The sequence below is a fragment of the Panulirus ornatus genome, chromosome 42 (assembly GCF_036320965.1).
Source record: "Panulirus ornatus isolate Po-2019 chromosome 42, ASM3632096v1, whole genome shotgun sequence".
Lineage (NCBI taxonomy): Eukaryota > Metazoa > Arthropoda > Malacostraca > Decapoda > Palinuridae > Panulirus > Panulirus ornatus.
Genome location: NC_092265.1, coordinates 27,139,890 through 27,153,658, shown reverse-complemented (window position 1 = coordinate 27,153,658; position 13,769 = coordinate 27,139,890). Strand labels below are relative to the sequence as shown.

General features: G+C 42.9%; 1 protein-coding gene across 1 annotated transcript in view; it reads left to right on the top strand.

The window, feature by feature from the left end:
- The window catches only part of LOC139762023 (uncharacterized), a 6,497-nt gene extending 62 nt beyond the window's left edge, over nucleotides 1-6,435 (top strand). The window contains exons 1-2 of the mRNA XM_071686801.1: nucleotides 1-361; nucleotides 6,424-6,435. The exon at nucleotides 1-361 is cut by the window's left edge and continues 62 nt beyond it. Of these exons, the coding sequence (XP_071542902.1) occupies nucleotides 1-361; nucleotides 6,424-6,435 (373 nt within the window). The remainder of the gene's footprint in view (nucleotides 362-6,423) is intronic.
- The last annotated feature ends 7,334 nt before the right edge of the window (nucleotides 6,436-13,769 follow it).

The following is a 13,769-nucleotide window of genomic DNA, read 5'->3' as shown; positions in this document are numbered from 1 at the left end:
TCTCCAGGATATCATTAAAGGCAAAGGACCAGATGGCTACGATCTCCTGCAACTGGGACTGATGGTTGGACAAAGGCTTCTTGAAATGCACCACAAAGGACTCATCCACAATGACCTAAAGGCTAACAATGTGGTCGTGAGCGGCGATCCGCAGTCACCCAGAGTGAACATCATCGATCTGGGACTTGCATGTTTCGAGGACATGACTAATGAACTCGAGAGCGATCCTGAGGATTACCCATGGATGGCTCCTGAGGTGAAGCGCGGCCAACCTAGCACAAGAAAGTCTGATGTGTTCTCATATGCCGTCCTCCTTATTAGAATACTTCAAATAGTTTATAAGAGACGCCGCTTACGCGTGGTATCTACAATTAGAGAAGCCACAAGATATGATCCTGAAGCACGACCCAAACTGGAGGTAGTTCTGAAACACTTGCAGTACGCCTTCGAGAGGCGTCGGGCAGCCATCATGGCACGGGAGGTCAGATCCCAGAATGTGCATCGCAGGATACAACCCCTGCAAGTCCAACAGCTGCCTCCAACTGACACAAACACACTGGTTACGGATTTTATAGCGACGCACCCCGACATTACTGTTCGTTATGTGCACCGGCCATTGACTCAGGATTGATTTCTTTATATACATATAACAGAAGGATGTGTGCTTTTCTTTCGCATCTTTTTTTTTTTTTTGTTTCAAAAAAACTCATCTACAAAAATTAATATTTATGTAATATTACACTATTTTCATTATCTCTAATCTATTTTCTATTTCTTTTAATAACGACAATATATATATATATATATATATATATATATATATATATATATATATATATATATATATATATATATATATATATATATATATATATATATATATATATATATATATACATATATATATATATATATATATATATATATATATATATATATATATATATATATATATATATATATATATATATATATATATATATATATATATATATATATATATATATATATATATATATATATATATATATATATATATATATATATATATATATATATACATACATAAATATATATATATATATATATATATATATATATATATATATATATATATATATATATATATATATATATATATATATATATATATATATATATATATATATATATATATATATATATATATATATATATATATATATATATTATCCCTGGGGATAGTGGAGAAAGAATACTTCCCACGTATTCCCTGCGTGTCGTAGAAGGCGACTCAAAGGGGAGGGAGCGGGGGGCTGGAAATCCTCCCCTCTCGTTTTTTTTTCTATTTTCTAAAAGAAGGAACAGAGAAGGGGGCCAGGTGAGGATATTCCCTGAAAGGCCCAGTCCTCTGTTCTTAACGCTACCTCGCTTTCTCGGGAAATGGCGAATAGTATGAAAGAAAGAAAAAAAAAGAAAGATATATATATATATATATATATATATATATATATATATATATATATATATATATATATATATATATATTATCCCTGGGGATAGGGGGGATAGAATACTTCCCACGTATTCCCTGCGTGTCGTAGAAGGCGACTAAAAGGGGAGGGAGCGGGGGGCTGGAAATCCTCCCCTCTCGTTTTTTTTTTTTAATCTTCCAAAAGAAGGAACAGAGAATTGGGCCAGGTGAGGGTAGTCCCTCAAAGGCCCAGTCATCTGTTCTTAACGCTACCTCGCTAATGCGGGAAATGGCGAATAGTTTGAAAGAAAGAAAAGATATATATATATATATATATATATATATATATATATATATATGCATGTATGTATATATAAAAAGGATGTAAGTTTTTTTTGGCATTTTTTGATATTAAGTTAAAAAAGAATAATCACAAATATTAATATTCGTATAATATCTATTATCTTAAGTATTTCTATTTTACATTTCATCTATTATTTCCTTTTATAACGATAAATGATTTACTTTAAAAAGGACATCTCTCAAGGCTTGGAATGAAAAAAATTATACTAACGTTACGTATCTCTCTACCTCACACACCATGTAGGATCTCTCTACCTCACACACCATGTAGGATCTCTCTACCTCACACACCATGTAGGATCTCTCTACCTCACACACCATGTAGGATCTCTCTACCTCACACATCATGTAGGATCTCTCTACCTCACACACCATGTAGGATCTCTCTACCTCACACACCATGTAGGATCTCTCTACCTCACACACCATGTTGGATCTCTCTACCTCACACACCATGTAGGATCTCTCTACCTCACACACCATGTAGGACCTCTCTACCTCACACACCATGTAGGATCTCTCTACCTCACACACCATGTAGGATCTCTCTACCTCACACACCATGTAGGACCTCTCTACCTCACACACCATGTAGGATCTCTCTACCTCACACACCATGTAGGATCTCTCTACCTCACACAACATGTAGGATCTCTCTACCTCACACACCATGTAGGATCTCTCTACCTCACACACCATGTGGGATCTCTCTACCTCACACACCATGTAGGATCTCTCTACCTCACACACCATGTAGGATCTCTCTACCTCACACAACATGTAGGATCTCTCTACCTCACACACCATATAGGATCTCTCTACCTCACACACCATGTAGGATCTCTCTACCTCACACACCATGTAGGATCTCTCTACCTCACACACCATGTAGGATCTCTCTACCTCGCACACCATGTAGGATCTCTCTACCTCACACACCATGTAGGATCTCTCTACCTCACACACCATGTAGGATCTCTCTACCTCACACACCATATAGGATCTCTCTACCTCACACACCATGTAGGATCTCTCTACCTCACACACCATGTAGGATCTCTCTACCTCACACACCATGTAGGGTCTCTCTACCTCACACACCATGTAGGATCTCTCTACCTCACACACCATGTAGGGTCTCTCTACCTCACACACCATGTAGGATCTCTCTACCTCACACACCATATAGGATCTCTCTACCTCACACACCATGTAGGATCTCTCTACCTTACACACCATGTAGGATCTCTCTACCTCACACACCATGTAGGATCTCTCTACCTCACACAACATGTAGGATCTCTCTACCTCACACACCATATAGGATCTCTCTACCTCACACACCATGTAGGATCTCTCTACCTCACACACCATGTAGGATCTCTCTACCTCACACACCATGTAGGATCTCTCTACCTCACACACCATGTAGGATCTCTCTACCTCACGCACCATGTAGGATCTCTCTACCTCACACACCATGTAGGATCTCTCTACCTCACACACCATGTAGGATCTCTCTACCTCACACACCATGTAGGATCTCTCTACCTCACACACCATGTAGGATCTCTCTACCTCACACACCATGTAGGATCTCTCTACCTCACACACCATGTAGGACCTCTCTACCTCACACACCATGTAGGATCTCTCTACCTCACACACCATGTAGGATCTCTCTACCTCACACACCATGTAGGATCTCTCTACCTCACACACCATGTAGGATCTCTCTACCTCACACACCATGTTGGATCTCTCTACCTCACACAACATGTAGGATCTCTCTACCTCACACACCATGTAGGATCTCTCTACCTCTCACACCATGTAGGATCTCTCTACCTCACACACCATGTAGGATCTCTCTACCTCACACAACATGTAGGATCTCTCTACCTCACAAAACATGTAGGATCTCTCTACCTCACACAACATGTAGGATCTCTCTACCTCACAAAACATGTAGGATCTCTCTACCTCACACACCATATAGGATCTCTCTACCTCACACACCATGTAGGATCTCTCTACCTCACACACCATGTAGGATCTCTCTACCTCACACACCAATATCTCTCTACCTCACACAACATGTAGGATCTCTCTACCTCACACACCAAGTAGGATCTCTCTACCTCACACAAAATGTAGGATCTCTCTACCTCACAAAACATGTAGGATCTCTCTACCTCACACACCATATAGGATCTCTCTACCTCACACACCATGTAGGATCTCTCTACCTCACACACCATGTAGGATCTCTCTACCTCACACGCCATTTAGGATCTCTCTACATCACACACCATGTAGGATCTCTCTACTTCACACAACATGTATGATCTTTCTACCTCACGCAACATATGGGATCTCTCTACCTCACACACCATGTAGGATCTCTCTACCTCACACACTATGTAGGATCTCTCTACCTCACACAACATGTATGATCTCTCTACCTCACACACCATGTAGGATCTTTCTACCTCACACACCATGTAGGATCTTTCTACCTCACGCAACATGTAGGATCTCTCTACCTCACACAACATGTAGGATCTCTCTACCTCACGCAACATGTAGGATCTCTCTACCTCACACACCATGTAGGATCTCTCTACCTCACGCAACATGTAGGATCTCTCTACCTCACACAACATGTAGGATCTTTCTACCTCACGCAACATGTAGGATCTCTGTACCTCACACAACATGTAGGATCTCTCTACCTCACACAACATGTAGGATCTCTCTACCTCACACACCATGTAGGATCTCTCTACCTCACACACCATGCAGGATCTCTCTACTTCACACAACATGTATGATCTCTCTACCTCACGCAACATATAGGATCTCTCTACCTCACACACCATGTAGGATCTCTCTACCTCACACACTATGTAGGATCTCTCTACCTCACACAACATGTATGATCTCTCTACCTCACACACCATGTAGGATCTTTCTACCTCACACACCATGTAGGATCTCTCTACCTCACGCAACATGTAGGATCTCTCTACCTCACACAACATGTAGGATCTCTCTACCTCACGCAACATGTAGGATCTCTCTACATCACACACCATGTAGGATCTCTCTACCTCACGCAACATGTAGGATCTCTCTACCTCACACAACATGTAGGATCTCTCTACCTCACGCAACATGTAGGATCTCTGTACCTCACACAACATGTAGGATCTCTCTACCTCACACACCATGTAGGATCTCTCTACCTCACACACCATGTAGGATCTCTCTACCTCACACACCATGTAGGATCTTTCTACCTCACACACCATGTAGGATCTCTCTACCTCACACAACATGTAGGATCTATCTACCTCACACACCATGTAGGATCTTTCTACCTCACACACCATGTAGGATCTCTCTACCTCACACAACATGTAGGATCTATCTACCTCACACAACATGTAGGATCTCTCTACCTCACACACCATGTAGGATCTCTCTGCCTCACACACCATGTAGGATCTCTCTACCTCACACACCATGTAGGATCTCTCTACCTCACACACCATGTAGGATCTCTCTACCTCACACACCATGTAGGATCTCTCTACCTCATACACCATGTAGGATCTCTCTACCTCACACACCATGTAGGATCTCTCTACCTCACACACCATGTAGGATCTCTCTACCTCACACAACATGTAGGATCTCTCTACCTCACACAACATGTAGGATCTCTCTACCTCACACACCATGTAGGATCTCTCTACCTCACATACCATGTAGGATCTCTCTACCTCACACACCATGTAGGATCTCTCTACCTCACACACCATGTAGGATCTCTCTACCTCACACACCATGTAGGGTCTCTCTACCTCACACACCATGTAGGATCTCTCTACCTCACATACCATGTAGGATCTCTCTGCCTCACACAGGGAGGGTGTGCCGTGAAGTCACAACATAAGATACGGTATCTTTGAGAAGTTCACATGACGTCATTCACAAGGGCACAGGGGAACAAGGGACCCCCTATCCTCCCCCCCCCCCCCGTCAACCTTACAAACGTGGTGAACATTGATATCGCTGACACAAACAGCTTTCTAAAACAACAGTGACAATGTGCCGCTTCTTTGTTGGGAGGATGGGGGAGTTATGCCGCTGGGCCCCAACCAAATGATGACAATGTGTGTGTGTGTGTGTGTGTGTGTGTGTGTGTGTTGGGGGGGGGGGGTCGATCATCGTACCCAGGCTAGGCGATGAGGGCGTTTTCGTCTCTCTCTCTCTCTCTCTCTCTCTCTCTCTCTCTCTCTCTCTCTCTCTCTCTCTCTCTCTCTCTCTCTCTCTCTCTCTCTCTCTCTCTCTCTCTTTCTGGCAAATGAACGCGGTAGATAATTACCTCGCTCTACCTTACATCTGCTCCACAACCAATTAACGATGGTTATCACTGCTACTTTAAAGCAGTGCCTTCAATTTTCACCTGAACGACGCGGTGGTGGCCGTCCTGCCTTCGTTTTGTACACGTTCCCAAAGCCCATCCCTTATCTTTCGTCATCATTTATTATGTTTACTATCAAGAAATGTCTTTTATCTAACATAAAAATTCTGTATAGGTATTTGATTAATGTTGTCCAACGATGCGTTGTATATGTCTTCGTTAGTGAAGTTCATTTCGTGTAATAGATCATGCATTACAAAGCTGTGTCTATCCACACAAGTGTTACACGTCCCGGGTAAAGATATATTCTAGAGATAGTGTATATCTAACATATATATGTGTTTTATAAATATTTATAAAAAGTTTTCCTGAGGGACAATACCTAAGACTTTCGTATTAAAGTTGATCAGTTGTAAGTGATCAAGCATTACAAAGGTGTGTCCATTGCCACAGGTGCTACTGATCCCAGGTAAAGGTATTTCATCATCTTTGTATCTTTAACCTTTCTAGTTATAGATGTTTCATCCCTGATTCCATCCTTACAATCGATGTATGTGGTTTGTGTTGCCTTTATCCTTAACATATCATTAGTCAGTTGAAGTGGAGAATATGATTCTGACCCTAGCCACTCTACTCCGTCTTGCATATGCTATTCAAGAGGTGTTACCGGATTCCGCCGATAATATAAGTGCTTACGTCATGAGAGGGCTTCTTTTTTATAACTTTTGATGATTTATATTATTTGGGTTATGTATTTCGTTTTGTGATGTTAATAAAATTGTTGAAATTCACATATATTCTTTATTTGTCATTTAATGAGCTCTAGTTTATCAAATTTGATTGTTTGTTGTTTTTTTTATATCAATATAGATTTTCTCTGAAAAATACTTTAGTTTAATTCATAAATGATATTTCTAAGTAACACGCGGATAATTTTTTCATTAGTGTTCATTATATGAGTATATATACTTACTCCTTTACTTATCTACATCTTACATACATACATACATACATACAATACATATAAATCTCCAACAGCCAGGATCGAACCCGGCGCCCTTGTGTAAGAGGAGGGAATGCTACCACTAGGCTATGGGCCTGGCAAAATAGGAAGTAACGTTATTCGAATACTATGTACTCGAATACCCTTCGTCTCACTTTGGTGAGCAACCGGGTCTACACCGGTCATTTCCCAACAGGCGCACATAGCCAGCAGATGGCATTTTACCGAACCTAATTATAGATTGAGAGGTTTATTATTTTCTTAAGCGAAAAGTCCTTGTTTCCAAGTTCTGGAGAAATTAAAGTACATTTCAATGTAAACATGAAGTAAAAAGTATAGAAATTTAACGTTTTCCCCGACGCCGTCTCCAATCAGTACTGTTTACTATCTGCTTGGGACTCCGCGATGACCTTCAAGTCTCGAACCAGGCGGGGGCGTGGGTACTGGTCAATGAAGTAAAGAGTATAGAAATTCAACGTTTTCCCCGATGTCGCCTCTCCACTCTGCTATCTGTTTGGGACTTTGCGATGACCTTCAAGTGTCGGATCAAAGAAAGCAGACTGGGGCGCTGGAATTGGTCAATATCAGTGGCGAGATGGACAAGCTGGCACAGGCGGTGTCGGACTCCGTCGTCCTTCTGATCCTCAGCCAATTGGGCAATGAGTTACCCGAAGGAGTAGACGTCGTTAGCGGGAGCAACTGGCTCTCCCTCAATGATTTCGGGGGCTATCCAGGGACATTGCGCTGGGTCACCTGTTATAGGAGGCACGTCACCAGCGTAACTGCTCAGACCGTAGTCGATGATATGGAAGACTGGGCCATGGTGGCGGGTCTGGGTTACGGTAACATTATTCATCTTGAAGTCAAGATGAATGACCCCCTTATCATGAATTTCTTGAAGTCTCTTCCCAATGGAGATGAGAGACTCAATAACCTCCTGGCCGCTGCAGTTTTCTAAGTAGCTGACGTAGTTTTGACCAGTGTAGGACATCAGGAGTCTTGCTGGATGGAAAGCCAGACCCTTGACCAATGGGGCCCCTCCAGCGCCGGACAGGTAGATCTGAATGTCAGCTTCGCGAAGGAGAGCGTACCTCGCGTCGTTTTTCTTCATGGTTTTAAGGACACTATATTCATAATTGAAGCGAACGAGCTGAACTGATCCATTGCCGCCCTCGCCAATATCGGAAACGATTCGAATCCACCTTAACTGGTCCTCGCTGAGGATGTAGTCCTGAAGGTCTGCCTCCAAGCTGAGATCGGCCACGTCTAGGGAAGGGTAGGCAGTTGGTGAGCTGGTGGGTTGGGCCGCGACTGGAGGGAGGGATTCAGTTGATGGATGTGTGGGTTGTGCCACGAGTGGAGGGAGGGATGCAATTGGTGGGTTTGTGGGTTGGGCCACGACTGGAAGGGGGGATGTAGTTGGTGGGGGTGTGGGTTGGGCCACGAGTGGAGGGGGGGATGCAGTTGGTGGGTGGATGAGTTGGGCCTCGACTGCAGTTGCTGGTGGGGTGGGTTGTTGCACGGTGTTGGGGGAGTCTACAACGTCCCCACAGGTGACTAGTATTTGTATCCCGCGAGCTGCAAGTCTCTCCCGCAGAGCGGCAGCATTGCGGGCAGCAACAAGGCGGTTCACTCTCGCCTGCCGCTCGTCCACCACATGCTCCTGACGAGTGCGACGGCGTTCCCGACGAACGGTGTGCCGGCCACGCCACGCAATAGCCTGTTGACGCTCCCAGTGGCTCGCTCTTCTTCGGGTTTCGACGATTCGAGTAACTCGGTCCATAGGAGGGGTATATGTTATTGTCCTTTGATGAGATTTGACTAGACCCATCAATTTCATATACGTGTTGAGCCAAAAATATGGTGGTATTTAGTAAAGATAGAAACAGTTAACATATATAGTGGTGTTATGTAGTTAAGATAGAAACAGTTAACATACTCTGGCTAAGATAGAAACCTAAGGACATAAGGAACACAAAGGTGTTGCGAACATGTCATGAATTTGAGATGAACATAAGCGTAGTGGACATTCAATGATAAAGGTGAGGATGGGCTTAACTTATGGTGAAGAAAACGGTGCATTAAACAAATAATGAACATTAGGTAGTAATGAACATGTCATGTCACGTAAATGTGTGGTGAACATATGATGAACGAAAGGGTGTAGTGAAGATGTATTGAACATAAGTGGGTAAAGAGCGTATGATTAACGTTATAGTGTGGTGAATATTAAGTCATGAACATGATGTAGGGCTTAGCAGATGATGAACATAAGGGTTTAGTGAACAGATGATGAACATAAAGGGTGCAGTGATCATATAAATGAATAAATAGATAGAATTGTAGATTGAGAGATTTATTATTTTCTTAGGCGAAAGGTCCTTGTTTCCAAGTTTTGGAGAAACTGAAGTACCTTTCAATGGAAACATGAAGTAAAAAGCATAGAAATTTAACGTTTTCCCCGATATCGCCTCTCCAGTCTGCTATCTGCTTGTGACTTCGCGATGACCTGCATGTGTCGGAATGATATAAGGAAGAAATAGCAAGGAATGATTAAACAGGAAAGCGATGGAAACGAAGAACATTTTCTCCCAGGATCGTGGTGGTGGAGGTGTTGGCCAGGGTGGTGGCTGGAGTTGTCTGTCGGTCCGTCAGGTGTGATGATGGCGACACGTCTACAAGGGACGGGTGGCGGGCGGATGATGGACATCTTCCCTTTACTTCCCTACGAATGATATTCATTATTTCTATTTCTCAAGCGCTGAACTTTAAATACTGCAGACTTGCCAGCCATGTCACAGCCGGTTGGAAGGTATGTAAACCACAGACACACTTAGAGAGGGCGTTAGTGTGAAGATAGATTTATAAACCCGCCATATTTCGCGAGTAATATGCAGCAATATGATCCTTCCCCCTGCAACACTAGTACAGCCAGCCATGGTCATCACTTCAGAAGGAGACACCCTTCAACGCATCTTCACTACACCTTGAATCATACGTCACCTTCAACCCTCAACAAATGCACAGCGGAACTACAACCCTGTTGTAGGGTTTGACCTGAGGCCAACCTCACTACATGCTTATCTTCACTACAACCGAAAGACAAACAGACAGACAGACAGTCAGACAGAGGGCGTGAGAGAGAGAGAGAGAGAGAGAGAGAGAGAGAGAGAGAGAGAGAGAGAGAGAGAGAGAGAGAGAGAGAGAGAGAGAGAGAGAGAGAGAGAGAGACCGACTGATATCAATATAAAGAGGGAGAGAGAAGAAGAGAGAGAGAGAGAGAGAGAGAGAGAGAGAGAGAGAGAGAGAGAGAGAGAGAGAGAGAGAGAGAGAGAGAGAGAGAGAGAGAGAGAGAGAGAGAGAGAGAGAGAGAGAGAGAGACCGACTGATATCAATATAAAGAGGGAGAGAGAGAGAGAGAGAGAGAGAGAGAGAGAGAGAGAGAGAGAGAGAGAGAGAGAGAGAGAGAGAGAGAGAGAGAGAGAGAGAGAGAGAGAGAGAGAGAGAGAGAGAGAGAGAGAGAGGCGATTGATATCGATAGGGATAGAATTTGATATATATATATATATATATATATATATATATATATATATATATATATATATATATATATATATATATATATATATATATATATATATATATATATATATATATTTGATGGAAGAACAATGCGGGTGTTACCGGACTAACCCTTGGGTGCAGCTGTATGCCATCATCAGTCGACGAGTGTAAGAGTACAGTCTCGTCGAAGAAGCCCTCACTCCATCACCTACCCTGCTTCTGATTGTGGCGCAACCTTAATTGCTCACGAGAGTCAGTGGGTTATGAATGTGTAAAAGTTAAAGGCATGAAAAACACAATTCTTCCTCTCTCACAATAAAGCTTACTGGAAAGCTAGGAAGACATTTTATGCTTCTGGTAACAAATATGTGACAAATAAGGATAAATCGAAAGGTTTAGTGTTGTCCTATTCTCCCAACTTAGCTCATCTAAGACATGTTCTTAACAAACAGTTCTTGTAATGTTGCTTTCCAGTACAAATACACCATCAGCAAGGGCGTCCTGCTGTCAATGGATTGAACTAGGGTATGTGAAATGCCTGTGGTAAACCATGGAAAGGTCTGTGGGGCATGGATGTGGATAGGGAGCTGTGGTTTCGGTGCATTACACATGACAGCTAAGAGACTGAGTGCGAACGAATGTGGTGGCCTTTTTTGTCAGTTTTCCGGGCGCTACCTCGCCATTACTATTATCATAAATATCATCACTGATATCATAATCATTATCTATTATCATTATTATCAATTGTTATCATTTTTATTACCATCATTCCCGATATTATTGATATTATTATTATTATTAATACTATTATTATCATCATTCACCATATATACATATATATCAATATGTTATTGATATCATTAGTCTTTTCATTATCATTAATGATATTATTATCATTAATATCAATATCATAATTATCATTATGATTATCATGACCTCTTGTGGGGCCCCCATCCCCCACTGGGGCCCCGACACTACACCCTGACCATGTCATCCTCCCTCGCCACTGACAAAGGCATTTTACCATGGATGACTGACTGTCCATGGTGGATATAGCCATGGATGACTGTCCATGGTGGGATATAGCCATGGATGACTGTTCATGGTGGGATATAGCCATGGATGACTGTCCATGGTGGGATATAGCCATGGATGACTGACTGTCCATGGTGGATATAGCCATGGATGACTGTCCATGGTGGGATATAGCCATGGATGACTGTCCATGGTGGGATATAGCCATGGATGACTGTATATGGTGGGATATAGCCATGGATGACTGTCCATGGTGGATATAGCCATGGATGACTGTCCATGGTGGATATAGCCATGGATGACTGTTCATGGTGGATATAGCCATGGATGACTGTTCATGGTGGATATAGCCATGGATGACTGTCCATGGCGGATATAGCCATGGATGACTGTCCATGGTGGATATAGCCATGGATGACTGTTCATGGTGGATATAGCCATGGATGACTGTTCATGGTGGGATATAGCCATGGATGACTGTATATGGTGGGATATAGCCATGGATGACTGTCCATGGTGGATATAGCCATGGATGACTGTTCATGGTGGATATAGCCATGGATGACTGTTCATGGTGGGATATAGCCATGGATGACTGTATATGGTGGGATATAGCCAGGGATGATTTGGATAGCTGAATGAAATAGTTATTTACAATTGATCTTGATATCTCGTTATATAGAAATATGCAGTAATAATATGGCACAGCCCCACACATTCCCGGAGACAGTTGGGTCACCAGACTCCACAGCCTTCATTGGGCTATCAGTCAAGACGCCAGAACCCCTCGCTATCTTCCGCCAAGTCATCACCAGACACTACAGCTTCAGACTTCACCTTTTGGGCCACATCATCAGTCACAACTTCAGACTTCACCTCCTCCGCTACTCCATCAGTCACAACTTCAGACTTCACCTCTTCGGCTACATCGTCTGTCACAACTTCAGACTTCACCTCTTCGGCTACATCATCTGTCACAACTTCAGACTTCACCTCTTCGGCTACATCATCTGTCACAACTTCAGACTTCACCTCTTCGGCCACATCATCAGTCACAACTTCAGACTTCACCTCTTCGGCTACATCATCAGTCACAACTTCAGACTTCACCTTTTCGGCTACATCATCTGTCACAACTTCAGACTTCACCTTTTCGGCTACTCCATCAGTCACAACTTCAGACTTCACCTCTTCGGCTACATCATCTGTCACAACTTCAGACTTCACCTCTTCGGCCACATCATCAGTCACAACTTCAGACTTCACCTCTTCGGCTACATCATCAGTCACAACTTCAGACTTCACCTTTTCGGCTACTCCATCAGTCACAACTTCAGACTTCACCTCTTCGGCTACATCATCAGTCACAACTTCAGACTTCACCTTTTCGGCCACATCATCAGTCACAACTTCAGACTTCACCTCTTCGGCTACATCATCTGTCACAACTTCAGACTTCACCTTTTCGGCTACATCATCAGTCACAACTTCAGACTTCACCTTTTCGGCCACATCATCAGTCACAACTTCAGACTTCACCTCTTCGGCTACATCATCTGTCACAACTTCAGACTTCACCTTTTCGGCTACATCATCAGTCACAACTTCAGACTTCACCTCTTCGGCTACATCATCAGTCACAACTTCAGACTTCACCTCTTCGGCTACATCATCTGTCACAACTTCAGACTTCACCTCTTCCGCTACTCCATCAGTCACAACTTCAGACTTCGCCTCTTCGGCTACTCCATCAGTCACAACTTCAGACTTCACCTCTTCGGCTACATCATCAGTCACAACTTCAGACTTCACCTCTTCGGCTACATCATCAGTCACAACTTCAGACTTCACCTCTTCGGCTACATCATCAGTCACAACATCAGACTTCACCTCTTCCGCTACTCCATCAGTCACAACTT